This window comes from Typha angustifolia, chromosome 3, assembly GCF_048772165.1.
Source record: "Typha angustifolia cultivar Huaian chromosome 3, ASM4877216v1, whole genome shotgun sequence".
Taxonomy (NCBI): Eukaryota; Viridiplantae; Streptophyta; class Magnoliopsida; order Poales; family Typhaceae; genus Typha; species Typha angustifolia.
In genome coordinates, this window is record NC_133241.1 from 7,298,467 (window position 1) to 7,320,117 (window position 21,651).

General features: G+C 37.8%; 3 protein-coding genes across 5 annotated transcripts; 2 read left to right on the forward strand and 1 right to left on the reverse strand.

Moving 5' to 3' along the window:
- Positions 1-2,054: 2,054 nt before the first annotated feature.
- LOC140777889 (BTB/POZ domain-containing protein At2g13690-like) lies at positions 2,055-5,675 on the forward strand. Of its 2 annotated transcripts, XR_012107112.1 has the most exons (4): positions 2,055-2,964; positions 4,095-5,061; positions 5,214-5,456; positions 5,528-5,675. XR_012107112.1 is itself a non-coding variant. In XM_073122296.1 (2 exons), exons 1-2 carry the CDS (start codon positions 2,419-2,421, stop codon positions 5,013-5,015), a joined length of 1,467 nt encoding a protein of 488 aa, XP_072978397.1. In that variant the 5' UTR covers positions 2,060-2,418; the 3' UTR covers positions 5,016-5,164. The 2 variants fall into 2 exon arrangements, 1 of the variants encoding a protein (XP_072978397.1); XM_073122296.1 differs by lacking the exons at positions 5,214-5,456; positions 5,528-5,675 and having other exon boundaries at positions 2,060-2,964; positions 4,095-5,164.
- Positions 5,676-9,390: 3,715 nt separating this feature from the next.
- LOC140758439 (transcriptional corepressor SEUSS-like) lies at positions 9,391-17,420 on the forward strand. Of its 2 annotated transcripts, none has more exons than XM_073094608.1 (9): positions 9,391-11,415; positions 11,533-11,652; positions 11,811-11,859; positions 12,253-12,467; positions 12,570-12,638; positions 12,752-12,846; positions 14,206-14,299; positions 15,784-15,853; positions 16,173-17,420. In XM_073094608.1, exons 1-9 carry the CDS (start codon positions 10,291-10,293, stop codon positions 17,042-17,044), a joined length of 2,709 nt encoding a protein of 902 aa, XP_072950709.1. In that variant the 5' UTR covers positions 9,391-10,290; the 3' UTR covers positions 17,045-17,420. The 2 variants fall into 2 exon arrangements, with proteins under 2 accessions (XP_072950709.1, XP_072950708.1); XM_073094607.1 differs by having other exon boundaries at positions 9,396-11,415; positions 16,137-17,420.
- A 284-nt stretch (positions 17,421-17,704) lies between these two features.
- On the reverse strand, positions 17,705-18,584 carry LOC140758440 (thioredoxin M-type, chloroplastic-like). Its single transcript, XM_073094609.1, has 2 exons — positions 18,259-18,584; positions 17,705-18,174 (listed from the first exon to the last, which is right to left on the reverse strand). Exons 1-2 carry the CDS (start codon positions 18,479-18,481, stop codon positions 17,855-17,857), a joined length of 543 nt encoding a protein of 180 aa, XP_072950710.1. The 5' UTR covers positions 18,482-18,584; the 3' UTR covers positions 17,705-17,854.
- Positions 18,585-21,651: the final 3,067 nt, after the last annotated feature.

Sequence of the window (21,651 nt, forward strand, 5' to 3'; positions counted from 1 at the left end):
AAACCCACTCATTGTTGTCGGATAATAACTATCATGGATAAAGCTAACACAAATAAAAAAAGGTCGAATAACCATGAAAGGGTTAGAAAGAAGGTCGGATAAAGTCCCTAGTCATGAAGCAAATGATGGATAAATATGCATCGATCCAATATTTCTACAACATTAATTAGCCACCATCTTTCTTCACATTAAGAAAAATTAAAAATTAAAAAAGAAACTATATATAATTTCATCTCTTTGTACAAAAGCAAGAATAAAAGAAAAAAATTTAAAAAAATTTAAAAAGGAGCCGTAACGATGTCTCTCTTCATCAAATGACCACCTTGATCAAGGCAATCCAAGAGCTCGGTTTCATCATCTGAGTCCATATCGTTCCTCCTTATACTAAGCACAGGCTTTAAACCCTGCAGATTAATAGAAAACACCGTCATCTCGACTACTTTACCCTCTTAATTATTGCACCAAAATGCTCCTTAAACTGGGTTAGCGTCAAGGTTTTTGACTTAAACTTTGAGATAATGAACCAGTAATCTCACCTTTGTGAAGATAATAAGAGCCTCTTCCAAACTCTTGGTACTCAAAACTTGTAATGCTGCCTCCTGATACCATTTCATGCAAACAACCATATTAATCAAACATTATATTATATATATTTATATATATATATATAACAAGAAAATAATTATATAATAATTAATGACTCAATTTTTACCCTCGCATATCTTAATTGCTCAAGGCTAAGAGTCCTCGGCTCTCGCTCTATAGAAGCCATCCTCTCCATCTCCGACTCCGACTCCAACTCCGACGTAAACGAGTTGGCTCTCCATGGGGTTTAATATATAGGAGATGGAGCTACCTGACGGGGGGGACACGTGTCGACCGTACTCGGGATAGGAGTACACGTGGTGGCAGTCCAGTGGGCCGGCCGTACACGTGGCGGAAAGTATCTCTGGAGTGGTGGGAAATGGGAACGGAGGGACTTACACGTTGTTAACGTAGACTGGCGCTGCGGCGGACAACTCGTACGTCAAATTTGGCAACCTTGTTTTAGATTCCGCCACGTCACGGGGGAAGTGGATCTAGAAGAGGTTTGGTTGGCCACGTCAACTATATTATATTGTTATATATAGTAGCATCCATGTTCCCTTCCTTCGATTCAGATTCTTTCTTTTCTTATCTGAACTTTGTCATCAAAACAGAATGGATAACTAATGTAAATAGTCTTCTGGAGATATTATAATTGTCGCATGCATCTAGATGCGGTTTGGCCCAGGTTTTACACGGTGAATGGCTAACGGACGAGAGCTTCTAACTCATGACATTTGTCATAGGTCGATAAAACTTAACTATTGAGCTATATAACGATTGATCTACTCTTGTTACAATATATTAAAATACTTGAAATATAATTAAAGACAACTAGATGACCGCTTGAGATGATGGGTTTTTTTTAAGACTAGCATATGGGATTGGCTTTGGATGAAATGAGATGAATAAATTTCCTTTATTCCAAGAAGAACCCAACAAATATTTATATACATTTTCAAACATATGATTGAGTTGAGTTCTAGCTCCAAAGGCCTTCATATACAATCTTCAAACATTATTCTTTTCCTAAAGCAAAGGTGGTTGCCGATATATATAATAACTTCCAGCTAAACACGGCGCCGGCTTTGCTTATATATTTTTCACCACTGGCTTAATTAATGCCTAATGGTGTCCTAATCGATCATGGATACCACCACTGCCGTTTACTTGGTTGCGTAAATGAGATGCTTAACAAAAACTAATGATAATTAGGGGAAGCATAATTATTTTTATATTATTTATAGAGATATTATAACAAAGTAGAGAACAAAAGAGTAACAAGAAACTATTAAGAAAAAAAGGTAGTCCTTTATTTTATAATAATATTGTCGAAGAGAAGGGGCATAAGTGTAATATTCGATAAGATGGCGGACAATGATAAAGATAAAAAGAGAAAGGGTAAAATGGTCATTTAATTCTAATCTTTAATTCTCCATGGCTCTCCTCAACCACTTTTATGATTGATGTGAGTGGCTGAACGGCGATTGGGGGGCCCACCTGCGCCGAATACTAGCCCGTTATTATGGGCGGTGGGGCCATGGATGACGTGGCCCATAGGAAAAGGGCTAAAGTGCAAATTGATATTAAAAAAATGCGGGGGAAAACCCGAAGCGGCAAAGACGATATTTTATAATAAATGCGAATGATAGGTGGTGATGTGCAAAAGGTCCACGAAAGAAATACAGCGAGGTAGCCGAAAGCGTAGGAAGGCTCCGGAAAGCTTACCACCGTCGAGCCAACAAAATCCCTTCTTTCTTTTCTCCTCTCCCCCAATGCGGAGGAGGAAGAAGAGATCCGAACCTTAACCCTGATCTCCTCCCTCCCTTCTCGATGCCGGTCTCGTCGTCAGCGAACACCGGTGGCCGGAGACTCGGCCGCCGCCCGCCGGCGGTCCGTCCGCCCTGGTGCTGCTCCACCGGCGTCGAACCCCAGATCGCGGTCCGCCGATTTAAGCAGAATCAGTCGCCTCAGCCTCCGGAGAAACTCCTCTCCTCCTCCGCCGCCCCCTCCCGGCGAATGCTGTCACCAGGGAGAGTCTCTCCGATCGACTACGCGACCGTGGAGTCGGAGAGCAGGCTGTCGTCGGTGGAGGAGACGAGGGATGGGGCTTCTCTGAGGGAGAAGGTGGCGGATTTGAGGGTGAGATTGAAGGGGAATGACGGGAGCTGCTTGGTTTTGGAGATGGATTGGGATGTGCTGTGCGAGAACAGCTCGGTTTTCGCTGGGATGGTTGATGTGGTCGACTGCCGCGAGATCGAGGTGGTAGGGTTGGAGGATTTTGATGCGTTTAAGGATGCGATTGAGTTGATGTGTGAGAAGGATGAGATGAGGTGGTTGATGGCTGCTGGAGTAGCTCGGGCGATCAAGATACTTGAGGTTAGTATTGTTCTATGTTGTGTTGATCTCTGAATTATATATATATATATATATATATATTTTCTCTTTGCTAGTTGTTCTATGATTTACTAAATTCCGTCGTCTTTAGATAAAGTAATCAAAAGACTCTTTTCTTTAAGTTAATAAATGCCATTCTGAATTGATAGTTTCTCCTCATTTGATGGATTTGCTGGATCTTAGGTAAAATTTTGAAAGTGACTCTTCTTATATTCGGAATTAATTAAGTGATGATGCCTATAAGGCCATTCAAAATTCAGTGTTTTAAGTTCTAACTACAGAGGGAATCTAGATGGAAGAGAAGGAGCTAAATTATCTTATACAACTTGGGGTTTTTCCAAACCCTATTACCATACCTAATGGGCGGCTTGATTGGTCTCTAAACTTGTTCTTTTGCTGATTGCGATTTGTCCTGTATGCAATGTGTGGTAGTCTAGCTACCAGGTTAGAGAAGTAAGCAAAAGGATTCAAGGAATTGACTCTCTTATAAAAATCTTGGCATACCGATTTAAGGTCTCGTCAATAACTTTAGCATTAATTCTGCTAGTTGGAGCATATTTTGACTAAAGAAAATAGTTTAAATATTGTCTACTCCTTTATGTGAGTCCAATATACCGGTAGGAATTGGAGCGCTAAATAAACAATGGAATAGGGGTTATCTTAAGGATTCTTCTTAAATTAGCCAAAAGAATGGAACAATTCCTTCACCATGTTGGGTTCAATGAGATCGAAGTGATTTGAATCATCTATGTGGGAAGTGTGAAGGGCAATTAGTGTTGCAACTCAGAGTAACATCATCTTCATTCCATGAGTGACACTCAAAAAGAAAAAGAAAAGAACCATCCCCAATGCTCTGAAAACTAGGTAATGTAGACCCATTGTAACCAAATGAATGAAATTCTCTATTTAGCGACTAATATTTGTTTTATGGGAAAGTTTAGTATTTATATCCATTATTAATCACATATATCTAGATCTTTGTTCCCATTTGATTGTAATATCTGTTGATAAATATTATAATGATTAAGTATACTAAACTCAGAATCAACTATTCTAGCCATGGTTGTAGTTTATTTATTATTTATTACTTAATTTACCAGTGTTTTTTCCAGGTATGCTTCTTGATTATGTTTGACAGAGGAGTTACAGCATGTCTGAAATATATCGAGGCTGTCCCATGGAATGAAAGTGAAGAGGAGAAACTTAAGAGCTTGTTTGTAAGGTGTAATTTTGATGAAACTGTATCCAAAGATGTACTAGCCAGGTTAGACCCACAAGGACTGACATTCTCTAGCGATCTAACAATAGAACTCATCCGATCAGTCACAAATGGCACCAAGGCTAATGCTAGGAAACAGCTGCAATCTCTAGTCTATAGTATCTTATCTAGGAGCTCTGTCTATCAGAAGGACATTGCCGGACTCAACAAGGAGAGCATTTATGACATTTGTCATTTTTCTTTGAACTGTCTTGTGGAGTTCTTTGAAGAAGCCTCGGATCCAGTTCCTGCAGATCAAACAGCGGCATTTGAAGGGAAAGTGCCGTTGGTCGAGAGAATCTCTCAGCAAGTTGAAAACCTAAACTGGATGCTCGAGGTACTTATCGACCAGCAGATGGCTGAAGATTTCGTCCACATGTGGGCAGACCAGAAGGAGCTTGTCAGGATGCATGAAAGAGCTTCACCAATGGTCCGCTATGAGCTTAGTCGGATCACAGCTGCCGTCTTCACCTCTATGGGGAGAGGCAGACTCCATTGTCGTGGAGACAAAAGATTCAACATTTTCCAGGCATGGTTTCGGCCAATGCTGATGGATTTCAGCTGGTTGAGAATATGCTCTAAAGGGCTTGACATCAGGATGCTGGAGGAAAGCCTTGGCCAGTCTCTGCTCACACTAACTCTGAAACAACAAGAAAGTTTATTCATGGAATGGTTTCAATTCTTCAGTAAAAAAGGCAAGGAATGCCCTAATCTTAGCAAGGCCTTCCAGGTGTGGTGGCGAAGATCGTTTGTGAGAACAGTAGGACAAAACTAGCATCAAGTCATCAAATCAATCTCTCCTCTTTGTTGTTTCTTTGAATGTATGTATAGTCCTTCTAGGCTTTGTTCATCTTGTTAAAGATTTGAACCATTTATCCACATCAATAACTACAAAATTGGTATCTTCTCATAAACCAGAATAGTTTTAGATGATTTTAGTCCAGGACATTATGATGATTTTATTCTTATTCAGGAACTGCATATGTTTCCGGCAATTCGCGACAACCAAACCAGGCCAAATTCTAGTAGACAAAGACAAGGTGATCATATATTCTCCTATTCAAGAATCAAACAAAGCCAAGGTTTCTAGAAGATGAGGGGAGATGCTATGTGACTTCTTGTGGACGAACTAGATTTGATACGGTAATCTGTTTAAACGTCATCTCAAAGCCGCACAGATAGGAGCCCTAACGAGTAACAGATACCACCGCTCTTTGTAAGTGATAGCTCACCTTATACCACTCCCACAAGCTCTATTTATTATAATCTAGGTGGGATTTGATGCAGGCCGATCAATGTTGTCATGTTCGGACACAACATCGGAGTGCCCATCACCGCAACAATCACGTGCATCTAAAAATAAATATACGAGCGACATAAGCTCGAATGTGCATGAGTAATACGTTGGCATGCGTACTTCGACTTTGACCTACTTAGAAAGTGAAAATTTCTAGAAAAAAATATTCTAAATAAAAATAGAAAATTAGTGCTCTCTACTCCAACATCTCAGCTTTCAAATCGATTTGTTCATCAATTTAAACCCATTAGAGACTATTTTATCTTATTTTAGAAAAATAATAATAATTAAGAGTAAGATAATTATTTACTATTTTTGGTTAATATTGTTCCGAGATAGATTTTTCATAGTCTACACGTAGAAATGATTTAATAATTTAGAGGTCTTAATGATAAAGGGATCAACCAGCCGTCAAAGAATAGAAACTCCCGGCATCATCACCATGACATGATATCACATTGCCATGATGCAGCCCCCATGCATCCCATCACATCATCATCATGCCATGGCCATCATGTGGTCAGTGTTCCTCGTGCGCTTTAGCCTGTGGCTCGAGACTTGGACCTCGTGTCAATTTATATATATATATATATACTTTTACAAGAATATTCATATTTTATTTTCCAAATTACCCCTTCGGTGGACCGTGAATCGGACGGTCCTGATCAGTTTAACCTATCTACAGTGGTCTCGAATAGAGGGCATTGTCGTCATATGGGTAGATAGCGTGGTGGAAGGTGCGATATTTGGTTACGGTACACCGTACCAAAAATAATTGCCTTTGTCGGCAAAAGTTGACGAGTTTAGACGAATTATATTTCACACCCTATATTTCAACAAATTTATAATTCACGCCCTCTATTTTGAGGATCAAAAATAGAATTTCTATTTATTTATTTAAACTTTGTTCCTCAAATTTATCTTTTAAAGCAGCCAGCTTTACTGAAATGGTTTTGAGACATTTCAATTTAAATGGTTAATATTCATGCAAAAATGAGCATGATAACATTTAAACATATGAACTCTGGCTCTAATATAATTTATTAATTTCTTAAAAAATTATTATAGAATCATGAATGTCGTATGGTCTACTCTAACTCTAAATAATAATTATTATTACATAGAATATTACTTAGCTAATTTAGTGGCTTAGTTCGATGATCCTACTCGACGTACTATATTAGCTAAAACTTAAATGAATCCCAATTACCTCTGTATTTTAAAGAGTTGAATGTTTGTTCAGAGTTTTTACTATTATTTTAGTCGATGGAGTGTATCAAGAGAGATAGAAATAATATTTTTATGAAAACTAAAATAAATGGTCGGTTAATATTTTTATTTTTTGGTACTCAAAATATAAATACCGAAAAGAGGGAGGTGTGAAATGTAAGCAAAGCAATCTTCCCCTTTGTTAGTCAGATACGCCGCGGAAGGAAATTAGACCAGATCTTGGTTCTCCGTTGACTTTTTATCTCCTTTGACTTCGCTTGTTCTAAGTTCTAATCAAATGGAATTTGACTTTTGATCAACTATATTAGACCAGTGTTTTTATTTTTATTTTCCTTTTCCTTTTTTTCTAAAATCCAAACATGGTAAAATGGTAAATATGCCAAGAAATAAAATAAGGGTATATATATATATATCACATAATATTATTCAACAACATATATAATGAAAAAGATAATTTAGAGGCTCTATTAAAGGAGTCAATATGTTTAAGAAAAACCCTCCAACCATGGATAGTAAAGGATATCTTAGATTTAGATAATATTAAGTGCATGATATAGGCAAAATAATAATAATAATAATCATAAATAAATGGTCTTAATTTATATATAAAAACAAAGAATAAAGAACAAAGAATAAAGAGAACAAAATGAGGCCACCATATCTCATTGCATCCATAGGTGTTAAAGTGAGTAGAATATGCATGCTTCTTAAAATCTATCCTAATCCTATCCACACATTGAGCACATGTAGTTATCAATGTATGGCCATGAACATAGACTACTCATGCCCTACATGTTGTAGCAAATCATGCATTCACATTGACATGGGCAACGAGAAACAAACGCATGCATCATATCAAAGTTGATAGTTTACTTGACTGAACAGCTTGACATCGCGACGACTTAAAACAATATCTCGATGATACTTGATACAGAGCAATAAAGTTAATCTTTTATTGGACTATATATATATATATATATATATATTATCACCCTATTTCTTGTTTAAAACATTTCAAATGTGTACTTAGACATAAGTGGCTTAGAGTGTTTCCATTCATGCACTTTACGTAGATAAGAAGTGATATATATATATATGACCATGTGCTAAGTTGAATGGAATGACCCATGTATATAGATATTAAAATCTCCCACCCACCTTGAGACATATATATATCTATATATGATGGACCCTTGCCCTTGACATAGTTGACTATATTTATTTAATTAAAAGATTACATTCATCATCATCATCATCATCCATGTCCATGTCCATGTCCATGTCCATGTTGCTCTTATGGACATGAACACAAGTAGAGATAATATTCCATCTTTTAAGAAACTTCCAAACTAATGAATCACATTTGTATAATGGTGGACAGGTGGTGGATGTTGGCTTTAATTAACAAGTCTAAATTTAAAGTTGGTAGCTAACAACTCACATTGTGCTGTAGCCTAACTAACATTAACTCATATGTTGGATTTTAGTAACAGAATTAATACTCAATCTCACTTGTAGTTTGGGTTAATCTCTTTCATGGGGGGGGGGGGGGGGCAGATCTATCTAGTAAGAGAAAAGATTCACACTGTAACAAATGGGGGGCTTATTGAGTAAGACCCCTTTTTATTTTTCTTAATTAAAACAGTAGGGTGGTAGCATTTTCTAAGAAAAATCTAACAAATAAATGGTGGAAAGAACATTTTAGAAAATTTCCATAATTCAGATTATTTAAGTATATTATCCCTTATTCTATAGATATATTTCTAAATAACTATTTTTCATTGGATAAGAATATTTTAACCATATTTCTTTTTTTTAATGACAAAAATAGCCTTCCTGTTTATCTTTTTCCCAGCTTTTCTTTTAACCTTCATTAACTAGCCACGACGATTACAAAAAGCGTGAGAACGACTCAATCCAAATACATTTAAAGCTCATGAATAGAGTGGAGTTAGTGAGCCAGTTCGCCGATTGATTTCCCTCGCAAAGCACATAGGAGAAAGATATTACAGTCGAAGAAGAGATAGAATATGAGTTTCTCCCAAATGCCACAAATATGGCAGGACTTCTTAAGAGTCGAGACCCAGAAACTCAACACAAGGCAAATGGGGATTCAATTCGGAAGCAGTTTCCATTGAAAGAGTTTTATTTTTGAAGGTACTGCGAGAGCCCAAATAAGACTATAAAATCTAAGAATCCAGTGATTCTCACAAGGAAAAGCCACCAAATTTAAGAATCCTATAATTTTCACAGGGAAAAGCTCGGACTGAAGATGGTAAACTAAGTGCCCTAATTTTTTTACATCCAAATATATTTTAAGAAATTGGACATGTTTTTTTTTCGGCAAATAAATAGTATATTTACAAATATCTAATAAATAAAACAGAGACTTTTGCGGTGGGGATAAAATGGATGGCATGATGGCAGTAGGGATAAACGGATGCATGTATGCGCTATGGATGGTGGAGAATATGCATGGTATGACATGATGCCGTGCCAGCTAATATCAATACATCATGCCACGAGAACAAGAAAGTAGAAAAGATTTCACCAGCCTTTTGACTTATTCGAGAGCAGAGGAGAGAGAGAGAGAGAGAGAGAGAGAAGAAGAACGAGAGCTAGAGAGAGAGAGAGAGAGAGTCTTAAACTCAATTTAATGGAGCTTTGACGTCCGCAAGGACGAAGAGAGAGAAGAGATGAGATGAGATGAGATGAGATGGGAAGAGAAGAAGAAAGCGATAAAAGAAAAGAATTATTAGAGTTAATATAAAAATAAATTAAAATAAAAGCAGGAGCAAAGAGGAGGAAGGAAAAAAAAAAAACCATGGTCGCCGATAGAAGACCGCGGATAAGAATCCACAAACCCTAACCCCAAAAATTCTTCGAATCAGTGCAAGCTCAAGGCGGAAGAAGGAGGAGGAGGAGGAGGAGGAGGAGGAGAAGGAGGAGAAGAGGAGGAGATTCCGGCTGCGTAAGTCGTCTCGATCCTTGTCTACTGTCCACTTTGGTTATCTTGAATCGTCGTCAAGGTTGCGTCTTTTCGAGCTGCAAGCGAAGTGGAGTTGGTGGTGAAATGCGCGTTGGGATTCTGATTTCGGCTTCGGAAGTGGGAGAGGATCGGTGTGAGCTGAACGGGGAGTGGGTAAAGATCGGATCTTTAGCTCTTTCTTGAGGTGCTCCGGTTGTTCCCTTGCCTTTCTTGGGGTAAAGATCCCGTCTTTTTTTGTCGGCTCTCCATTTTTGCTAGCTCTGTTTTGGTTATCCAATCGTCTGGTGCTCTTGGAGTACGGGTTTGAAGTGAGATTTTGAGATCTGAGTACTCTCCTTTGGGATGTTGGCAGCTAAAGCCCCTTGGCTAGGTTTAACTTTCATCACCGGAAATTCTTCACCTTCTTGTATGTCTGAGCACGAATCTTGTTATTTTATCCGGCCAGATGTGTTTGTGTGCCAAATCCGTGAGACCATGCTGCCTTAACTAAAAAAAGGGTACAATCTTTGCTTGGTTCAAACCAACTTTTGGGAGATGATGCCTTCGGGGCCTTCGAATCCGATCAGTGGAGCGCAGTCTATCGCCCCCTCGCTTCTGCGGTCAAATTCCGGCTTGCTTGGAGGAGCTCAGGCTGGTTCAATTCCATCCCAGACCCCCTTTTCCTCATTGGTCTCGCCCCGGACTCAGTTCAACGGTAACAGTTTGCTGGGGAATATCTCTAATGTCTCTTCCCTCCTTAACCAGTCGTTTGCAAATGGAGGGCCAGGATCTGGTGGAGGTCTTTCTTCGCCTCTGATGAATCTCCAGCATCGAGTTGGGCTTGATGGTGCAGGTAATTTGGTTGGTGCTGCCGAAGCTGATCCGCTTTCGTTTGCATCTTCTTCCAGTGCACACTTTCAGAATCCTTCGGGCAATCAGCTTGGTTCAGACCATCCGCAGCCTCAGCAACTGGAAGAAGTGCAAAATTTCCAACAGCAGTTCTCTTTGCCCCACAATCAGCCGCAGATGCAGCAACTGCTTAGAGGAGGGTTGGGTAATGCTGGCAACATGGGTGCCGTGAAGTTGGAGCCACAGGCTGGTCCAACCGATCATAATGGTCCAACACAGTCTATGCGCAATATTGGTGCTGTAAAGATGGAGCCACAGCACTTACAAACATTAAGAAGCTTGGGTCCTGTTAAGATGGAACCCCAGCATTCGGATCCATCGATGTTTTTGCAGCAGCAGCAGCGCCAGCAGCAACAGCAGCAGCAGCAACAACAACACCAACAACAGCAACAGCATCAGCAACAACAACAACAACAGCAGCAGCAGCAACAACAACAGCAACAACAACAGCAACAACAACAACAGCAATTAATGCAATTGTCAAGGCAAAACTCTCAGGCAGCAGCAGCAGCACAAATGAATATCTTGCAGCATCAGCAGCAGCGGATCTTACAGCTGCAGCAGCAACAACAGCAACTACAGCAGCAACAGCAGCAGCACCAGCAGCAGCAGATTCTTAAGAGCTTACCACAGCAGAGAAGCCAATTGCAGCAGCAGCTTCATCAACAGAGTCTTTCTTTAAGGCCCCAAGCAAAGCCGAGCCTGTATGAGCCTGGAACATGTGCTAGAAGATTGACTCATTATATGTTTAACCAGCAGCGCAGACCAGAGGTAAGCATCTAGTTTTATAAAAACACACATAATTATGCTGAGCAGGGATGAAGAGTATAAGTTTCCTTGGTGATTTTGTTCATATCAGGTCATATTATATTAGTTTCTCTAATGCAGGATAACAATATTGAATTTTGGAGAAAATTTGTTGCCGAGTACTTTTCTCCTAATGCCAAGAAGAGGTGGTGTGTATCTCTCTATGGAAGTGGCCGTCAAACTACTGGAGTTTTTCCTCAGGTATTTCTTTGCCAAACATCAGAAACAAGCATAATGTTGCACCTTTTCTCATTGTGTTATGGCACCACCCAGTTGCTGTAGTTTAAGATGTAGTCAATACATATATCTGCTTATTGATATAGACTTTATGTATATGATGTTCATTCCACATTACGCAGGATGTGTGGCACTGTGAAATATGCAATCGGAAGCCTGGGCGTGGTTTTGGTACGTATTACCCTCGTTGAGTACATAATCCTTGTTGTCATTTAATTTCATATGTTGTGGATTGCTACTTTTAACCAGCATGGCTTTGACTATATCTCATTATGATAAACCTCTTATATTTGTCACTTTGTATCTATTTCTGTCAAAAGATGTGTCTTGGAAAGCTAGCTATTCCTAAATTGTTGCTGTGATAATTTATCATCATCATTTCCATTTAATTTTTATTGTCATTTAGTTTGGTTCTAGTGGATTGAATTTTTTAAACAACATATGCTGACTAACCAATTATTTCATGGCATATCTCTTACAATCTTGTGTTTTAAAAACATTTTCTGCTCAAAATATGTCGTGGAAGGCTACATATTCTCAATATTCTTAATGCTACCTATATAGAAACGACTGTTGAAGTCTTGCCAAGGCTATGCCAAATTAAGTATGCCAGTGGTACGTTGGAAGAACTTCTTTATGTTGACATGCCACGGGAGTATCAAAATCCGGCAGGTCAGATTGTCTTGGACTATGAGAAGGCGATTCAGGAGAGCGTCTTTGAGCAACTACGTGTAGTACGTGAAGGTCAACTAAGGATTGTTTTCAATTCAGATCTCAAGGTATAATGTTATTAAAAGGTTTTTCTCCAGTTTTATGGTTCTCGGATTCCCTGAAAGGATATTATTCAGTCATTTTTCATTTTCCTTTTCTTTTCATGGTAGATTGCTTCTTGGGAATTCTGTGCTAGGCGCCATGAGGAACTTATCCCTCGAAGATTGCTATTACCTGAGGTAGTTAGTTAAACTTTGACACACATACGTATGATTGGATTTGCCTTGACTCTCTTTGCTTTGCTAGCAACATTGGCTTATTCTGGCTGATGTGCTCTTGCTATTTGCTGCAGGTTAGTCAACTTGGTGCTGTGGTACAGAAATATCAGGCTTCTGTACAAAATTCAACAGGTCTATCTGCTCAAGATGTGCAAAGCAGTTGTAATTCGTAAGTAATTTACTTTGTGGTTCAGTTTAATATTGGTTTGCTCTTTCTATTTAACTGTGAGCTCCATACTGAATTTGTATTTAACCAAGCCAGATAGTAGTATCGTTATTGCGTGTCAGTGCTGATGCAAGTTTAGGCACAGTCACACAAGAGTCCAGTAGATGCATAAAGTACAATACCTCTATTGTGGATATCTGATTTACATTAGTCTTGTTATTCAAACAGAAAGAACAGTTGGGTGTTAATATCTTTGGTTGTTTTAAACTTTTAATGTGTGAAGTCACGTTTAGCATTTGTTTGGAAGAACAAATAGTGGAATAATATAAGTTCATCCTACGCATAATTACTCTTATTTTTACCATTTAAGTTATTAGCCAAACTGCCAAAATTCCTCCCAATAACATCCTGTGTAATTATGTCTATGAATCTTGCAGCCTCTAGGTTGCTAACCTACCTGAGGTTGGCTGCATTTGTTGGTACATAAATTTTATGATTCATATATTTGGTGTATGTACATTGCTGATTTTAGCTAATACTAGGAAATATGAATGTGCAATCTTCCCAGCAAAACTTATAAGTAAATGGATTACAAAATAAACTGACATGTTAAGTAGAAATTATCACTATATGAACTAAAGAACTAACCTATAAATTTAAAATTGTAAAAGGCATATGCAACATTATAAACAAGCATCATACCGATAAAGCACATCTGTTATCCTCTGTCTTGAAAGAAAGTGGGTAAGCTTGATACCTTCTTCTTGGAGCTACACTGTGGGGAAAAGTGTAGTCTGACAAATAAGAAATATTGACTGCATACTCTACTTACAAAAGACTGTTCCGTCTTCCCAACTGCATGGAACATCCTTTGTCTTTGTAATTTTAGCTCTTTGTGGTTTATGAGCTGTTGGTGGGGGGGATTGAAATAATTACATTTCTCTATTATAAAATGAAATGTCCCATCTTTGTTCCTTTACCAGAAATTATTACATTTCTCTATTCCACAAGAACTTCATAGATGGTTCCTTAAATAATTGCTGTTTTAAAGCTAATATAAAAGAGTAGACATCCAAAATCAATCCTTTTCGTCTATTGATGAGACAGTTATCATGTAACCGATTTGCAGCCATATTAAGATATATGACTGTATGAGTTCCTCGCACTCCCAACTTATCTTCTTAAATTTGACCTTTGTTTCTGAATTGTTTGCTTTAAGAATTTATCATATCAAGTTGCTTTTGCAAGGAATATCTACTTCACAAACTATTTCATGGTTTTATTGAATGCCACATTATGATTTTCTTTCCTATAATTTCACCTTAATGTGGATTCTTAATCACATTTTAAATTGTACTATAGGTTTTTGGCATCAACTCGTCAATTAGCGAAAGCATTGGAGGTGCCATTGGTAAATGATTTAGGATACACTAAAAGATATGTTCGGTGCCTTCAGGTAGACTACTCTTCTATCACTCTTTCTTTCAATCTATCAGAGTATCCTTTTGGTAGATTGTTTCCAAATTTGTTTGAATAGTTTTACATTTGTTGTTCAGTATATTGTTTCCAAAGTATATTTTCAGATCTTTTGATTTTGATTGCATTGTTCAACCCCTATACATCTTTTGGTCCTACACTAGACCTTTGTGACTATTTTAGAATTGCAGTGGGCTAAACCCTTATTTTTTGGTCCAAGTACAACTTAATATTTTTTTTTATGGATTTTTGAATAAATTGTGTTTCCATGACTCATCTAGAGAAAAGTTAGAAGTGCCGTAGTAACCTATATAAAGGGATTCAGGATATGCTCATAATAAACAAAATGAGTTGAAGATGACCTATCACATTGCATAAATACAGTAAGGCAAGCACTTCAAGATCACTCAAATTAGTAAATCAAATTCCAGTATAAACACTTATCAATGAATTATCTGAAAATGCACCTGAATTGGCAAACTTATTAACAATGTAGCAGTGTAATACATGAGTAACTTTTGTTGCTTAAATTTATTTATGTTATGTTCCATATTGTTTCACTAGGTTTTGAAGGTCATGTATTCTTTAAAGAGCTAAAGTTCATAATCTCTCCACAAATGAATGGAAAATGATGCAAGATGGAAAATCATATTTGATACTATGAAATTATGCTCTTTGATGAAGATTATTTGCAGTCATTTCCAGTGTGATATATATATTGGTGGTTTTTGCACTATTTGAAACTGCATTGATAGATATAGACTATCAGTGGTGTTACCTCATGTACTCCATTTATCATCAGACAACTTTTTGATGTATTGTGAACTTTAGGCAGTCTTCATTGTAATCTGCAGATGCGAACATTGATAAACAAAGTTGCTAAAGTATATCTTTTTTTTATTATAATTTTTTGCTGCTTAGCCCATACATGTTCTATATATATAAGAAATTGAACAGGAATCTTGCCTTCCCTAGAATACTCTCGTAGGAAGTTCAATTTTACATCCACAGTCAAGCGTTAACTCCAAAGACAATAGTAATTCTGGCTGATGTTGCATATGATTGCTAAGATCACTAAGACCTGCCGTATACCTGGAAATTACTATATTCTCAAGAAAAACTGGAACCTCCTCTTTTGTATATCTTCTTTATCTGAGGTTTCAGGTTTTGTGAAACCCGGGGCCTGGGTTTGATGATGATCTCAAATTCAGTAGACAAAATTGTTTTATCATCTACTGAGTGGTCAGATTTTCTACCAGTTTGCTGATCTGTTGTTTCATATCTGATTATGCATATATTTTGTCCTTTCCATAAGTTGTTTATGCTTGTCTGCTATTTATATTATCTATTATATGTCTGCTGTCGATTGCATACTAAATATCTTGTAACCAATATACTGAAATTCAATTGCATTGTCCTTGCTTATTGATACTTACTTTTGTCCGGTTAAATCTAAAATGGCAGATAGCAGAGGTGGTGAATAGTATGAAGGACCTGATTGATTACAGCAGACAGACTGGGACTGGACCTATGGGTAAGCTTTTCCTGATTCAGTTTCTTTGTTATAGTCTGCATAATTAACACACGAAGTTTGTAACTTCGTATATGTGGCCTTCACTTCACCACTTACATTACTTTTCACATCTTTCCAGTCTGAAGTAGCCTGGTTAATGGTCATTTATAGTGTATGCTTGGACATTTTAGAATCTGTTTGAATCTCTATCATCATGCACATATAGTCTGTTATTGTTGGAGAAATACTGTGTTGTGTTTACTTAGGCTTGTATTTGACATCTCTGTCGATTATTTTTGTTCAGATAGCCTGATCAATTTCCCTCGAAGGACTTCTTCAGGAATCAATTCTCAACAAGCCCGCCAACATGAGGAGCAGCCATCTATTTCCCAAAATTCAAACCACAATGGTCAAAACTCTGCTCATGTGTCCGGCGTGCAGGTTGCGGCTGCCAGCAATGGTGATGTTAATGCTAATAAGTCTCTCAATTGTGCATCTTCCACATCTAACTCTGCACCTACCAACGCTAGTCTCCTCCAAAATTCAATCAGTTGCAGACAAGATCAAATGAATACCGTGAATGGTCCCTATCGCAGTGGGAACAATCCGCAGATGCCGTCAACCAGCTCATCTAATTCATTACCTCCATCACAGACAAATCCTCCACCTTCCTCTTTTCCTTCCCCAGCTCCATCGCCATCAACTAACATTGGAATGCCAACTCCTCGTCACACAACCCAGCTGACTGCCCCCAGTGCACCTGCAAGTTTGCCAATGATGCAGTCTCAGTCAACACAGCTTCAGGAAGCTGATCCAAATGATTCTCAGAGTTCTGTCCAGCAAATTCTACAGGAGATAATGATGTCCTCACAGCTAAATGGAATAGGTAATTTGGGGAATGATACAAAGAGGATGAATGGAATACCACCTGCACCAAATGGGAGCAATTGCTTAGTTGGAAACACGATTACCAACAGTGCAGGAATCAGTGGCATTGGGTTTGGGGCCATGGGTGGAATTGGTCCATCTCCTTCATCTAGTGGATTAAGAACTATGAGCTTGAATGGGAGGATTGGAATGAATCATACCTCTCAGGACACAACATTGATGAGCCATCAACAGCAACAGGATATAGGAAGCCAGCTGCTGGGCGGAGTTAGAAGAATAAATAGCTTCAATAATATGCAGTACGATTGGAAGTCCTCTCCCTAGAAGTTGCTAATGGGCTGTCGACCCGATTCCTGGGTGTCTTAATCCAAAGCAGCAAAATTACCGGAGGAAATGATGGCAGCTACTTATCACAGAGCTCAGAACCGTCAATGGATGGTTCCAGCTCATAACGACCTCCGATAGGCCTCTTGATTTACTAATTGCCCTAAAGGTAACATATGTAATAGTTTCTCTTTGCACAAGTCGCTGTATCCTATATTAAACTGTTATTTCTTTCGTCTTCTGTGTATTATGCAACCATGGCATGATGTTGCCTACAGTAGAGTGTAAGTACCACGTGCACAGGGAATAGAGCTCTCCTCTGGTAATGTTTGGTGTGGTTTCTCTAACATTAAGGAGTAAAAAGTGACATTGATCTCGTCTTGTTCCCCAGTTGTAACCAATCATCAGCTAATCTATTTTCGAGCTCTAATGAAATATTATACCCTAAAGGGTCTGAGAGAACAGCGAGAATGAATGTGCAGGTGATCTTTGACCTTCTTCCCTTTTTTTTCTTCCTTTTGCAAGTGCAGTTATGAATTGTTGTAATTTTTCTCAGTATTTTGCGAAGGCAAATGATCAGCAGCTTTAAGGTTAATGCATAATTGTTAGATTCAGAAGTAAAATGAGAGTTCTATCTGTTCCTGATGCATAACAGGCAAGGAAAACAATTCTTTCGCCCTGCCATTTCTTTCATTCTGAAGAGAAGAATACAGTCACAGGATTGTAGAGAAATGAGGAGGAGTTGCAATTCCGTAGTGAAGCAGTGTATCATATTATAGCCTTAATATACATGATCACAGGCAGCCAGGATCATTTCTTCACATACTTGTCTACAAGGCTACTCAAAGTGCTCTTTGGAACTGCACCGATGACACTCTCCTTCTTCTCCCCATTATTGAAGAGCAGCACAGTTGGAATGCTCCGAATACCGTAGTTCGATGCGATGGTGGGGCAATCGTCGGTGTTGACTTTACAGCAGACCATCTTCCCGGCGTACTCCTTGGCTAGCTCGTCGATGACAGGGGCGATCATCCGGCACGGGCCACACCACGGTGCCCAAAATTCCACCATTACCGGCGTCTCGCAGGCGATGACCAACTTGTTCCAGTTTGCGTCATTCGCCACCAGCACTACAAACAGACCATATACCAAACACAATCATAATACTTTCGATTATAATCGAAAGATAATACATATATATATACACAGATTACCTTCATCGATGGCATTTTTCGCTTGGCAGATGAAGCTAGGCCGTCGACGGCCGACCGGAGAGGAAAAGGATGCTACTGCTCTCTTGGATCCAGAATTGGCAAGTACATTGAACTTTTCCCTGAGAGGTAAGTGTTGTGATGCATGGACCAACCTGGGTCTATTACTAGTAGTTGAGACAGTGGAGCCAATGGTGCTCATTTGGAAGCAAATCTCTAATGCCATTTCTCTCACACTTCTTGGTTACCAACTTGGTCTTCTCCTTCGTTTTCACCTTAGTTTTTGGAATTGTATTCAAAGAAAGGGAGGATAGAGTTCATACTCTTTCCTTCCTTTGTATCACTTTTGGATATTCCATGCCAATGAGAGGTCATGAGTTGCCTCGTAGCATGTGGATTAGATTTCCTGCTACTTTGGACCACCAATTTCTTCATGGGCTTAACTCCACTCTCTGTATACTAGCATGAAAGTATCCATTTGAGGAGGATATATGTGAAAATTTATTTGTGTTACCTCGAACTAATTACTCTAAAAGTTTAAGCGATGGATAAACGGAGATAGGGTTAGTGGGATTCAAGCTTATATCTTATTGATTACTCTAGAAACTTGAGCGATAAGATGAATGCCATCAAACTCCACAGTCAATAGGAGAGGAGAGAATCTTCTTGTCCTAAGTACATGCAAGTGGATGGAAAATCTAAATCCAATGGGCCTACATCAAGCTTTAAACAAAGGTTGTTTAGAGGAATAAGTGATTATTTTTGCATGGATATTTAATTATAATTATAGCGCGGCGAGAGGAACTAATTGATTGCTTAGAACTGCATAATTCCAAACACATGATTGAAGCAAAGTGCTAATCATCTAATCCTGGGCATGATTAAGTACCAGTAATAGTCCCTGAACTGCTAATTAAAACAAAGGAGGCTTTGTTTAGTACCATTCTTTAAAGTAATCATGAATGAAGACAAGCTGATGATTTGGACTCCATTAGATAATATCTAATGGCATTTGTTTAACAGCAAGGCTTAATTAGATGCTCGCTAATGTATTGATTATGTACATAAAAATTTAATACATAATCTGATACTAACTTGGAAAATAAAATGGATTAGAGTTTATAATTATATTGATCTATAGAAAAAGTATGGGTTGAATAGCTCAGGGAATAATTCAACCCTTATCCATATAATACGTTACTAGGATAAGAAGATCTCGAGAAGAAAAAGAAGAATAAGAGAACGATTCTAGCAATCTAACCTAGATTTGCCTTTATATATATATATATATGCCAAAGGGAATACCAATTTAACACATGATGTTCTTTGTTCATTCCAAGTATCCAAGATTAATTAGGATAATAACACCATGGGCAATTTTTTCATAATTTATTTTAACTAATTTATGTGGTATTCTTAGGTCAAGAGTGCATTTAGTATGCTCATAATATCTAACTTATTTTCGTCGATCCATCCATGTGAACACGTATTAATACATCGATCGCACGCATTAGACGATAACAGTCGCATGCGACGTAATCATAGTACCTTATTTTTGGCCTGATTGTGATCGGTAGACAGTTTTGATCGACACAGTAATAAGAGTGGGGATACCGTGTGGGTTGATACGCGTAGGTTGGTAACGGGATCAACGGTGCACCCTAATCGACCTACCGGGAATCTTAGTGTAAAACGTGGTTAATTAAGAGTGGGGCCACGTATGACAGAAGCTCACGTCACTCGTTGGATTAGATTAAGGCGTCATTGATGGGCCCTACCCGTCCGCGTTTGCACTTTTTCTTCCTTTTTGGGTTGGCAAAGCCGCATAAAACTTTTTTTGTTTTTGTTTTGCAAATTAGACCCACTTGGCCTCTCATCCATGGCCATAATTTTTATAGCCAGTTAGAAAGTAAGCCTCCTTTTTTAAAGTATCTCAATCTCAATCTCAATCTCAATCTCAATCTCAATCTCAATCTCAATCACCAATGGTGGTGGTGTTATCTCCAACCACTGGATATAAAAAAGGAATTAGAAAACGTAAAGATTTTAGTATTTAGTTTGATTAGGTCAACTAATTGTTCGGACGACAACCGGGTCGAGTCCGGCGGAGTTTACGTTGATACTGGTATAATTTGTTTGTTAAACTAGTTGGAATATCAAACACAAGTATGACTTATTTATTAAAAGCGGTAAATGAGATAGATTTAGACTTACATGAATTATTCAAATTTTCATTATTTAATTGGGTTTTAAATCAATTATTTAGATTATAAATAAGTTATTTAAGTCATAAATGAGTTATGGATGGATTATTAGAAATATAATTAGGTTATCAGGTCATAAATAATTAGCGGTTATAAACGGGTAAAATTCAAACTAGTTGAATTAACAAATATAAATATACCCATTTACTAATCAATTTAAGTCGTTCAACCTAGGACCCGAGTAATTTCAACCTAAACTCATTTCAGGTCTTAAGATTCATGCCGTGCTATTTTGTCGGTTAAAAATCATCACCCTTACTAAATAAGTCCGCGATCGCCAATAAATTTCTATTCTTTCTTTACCACGAGTACGAAGTAATATACAAACGATAAAAATATAGAGTTCAAACCATAAAATCAAACATGATTCTTAACAAAATATAATATACAAACTTCGTCGGCCCAACCATTGAAGAGCTTAGTCTTTTAGGTCAAGACCGACATCCAAAAGAGAAGAATCTTTTGATGCATGAGAACTCATAGATTGAGATTTCTCATCAACTGCATATAATTAACTAATTAATTAATCATCATACTTTCATTAACTTATTAATAATCTACTAGAGACAAATCTACTTTCCTTAATCTCCTTTAAATTATTCAAGAAAGATTTATATAAACTGCACCTAGTTCCAGCCGTAGGGCAATAAATCTTTTCATATTTGAACTTCCTAATCTCTTGCTTTGATATATATATATATATATATATTATATACTTGATGTGAAATAGTTGGTAAAAGATTTATAGCAATTTTAAACTCTTTCTTGGGTTTTCGTAAGATATTAATCAAATATATTATCTTAAAAAGAGGTATAAAAATACCTCAAATATCTAGAACTGCTAATCAATTAGCAGAACAATTAGCTTCTCTAAAACAATGATTACAAGAGTAGTTAGAAAATTATCTTGCAAGTGAAACAGACCAATAGAAGGATGTGGATTAGATGCTTGTACTCTTCTTTTCAAAGTTTAGGTTGCTAGATTTCTTCTTCTTCTTCTTCTTCTTCTTCTTCTTTCTCTTTTCTTTTCGGGAGAATATCATAATTATAGAATATTCCTAAATTGATGGCCCTTCAAAAAGACTAAGATAGTCTTCTTTCTAGAAGATATACTAATATTTTGATAGATTTA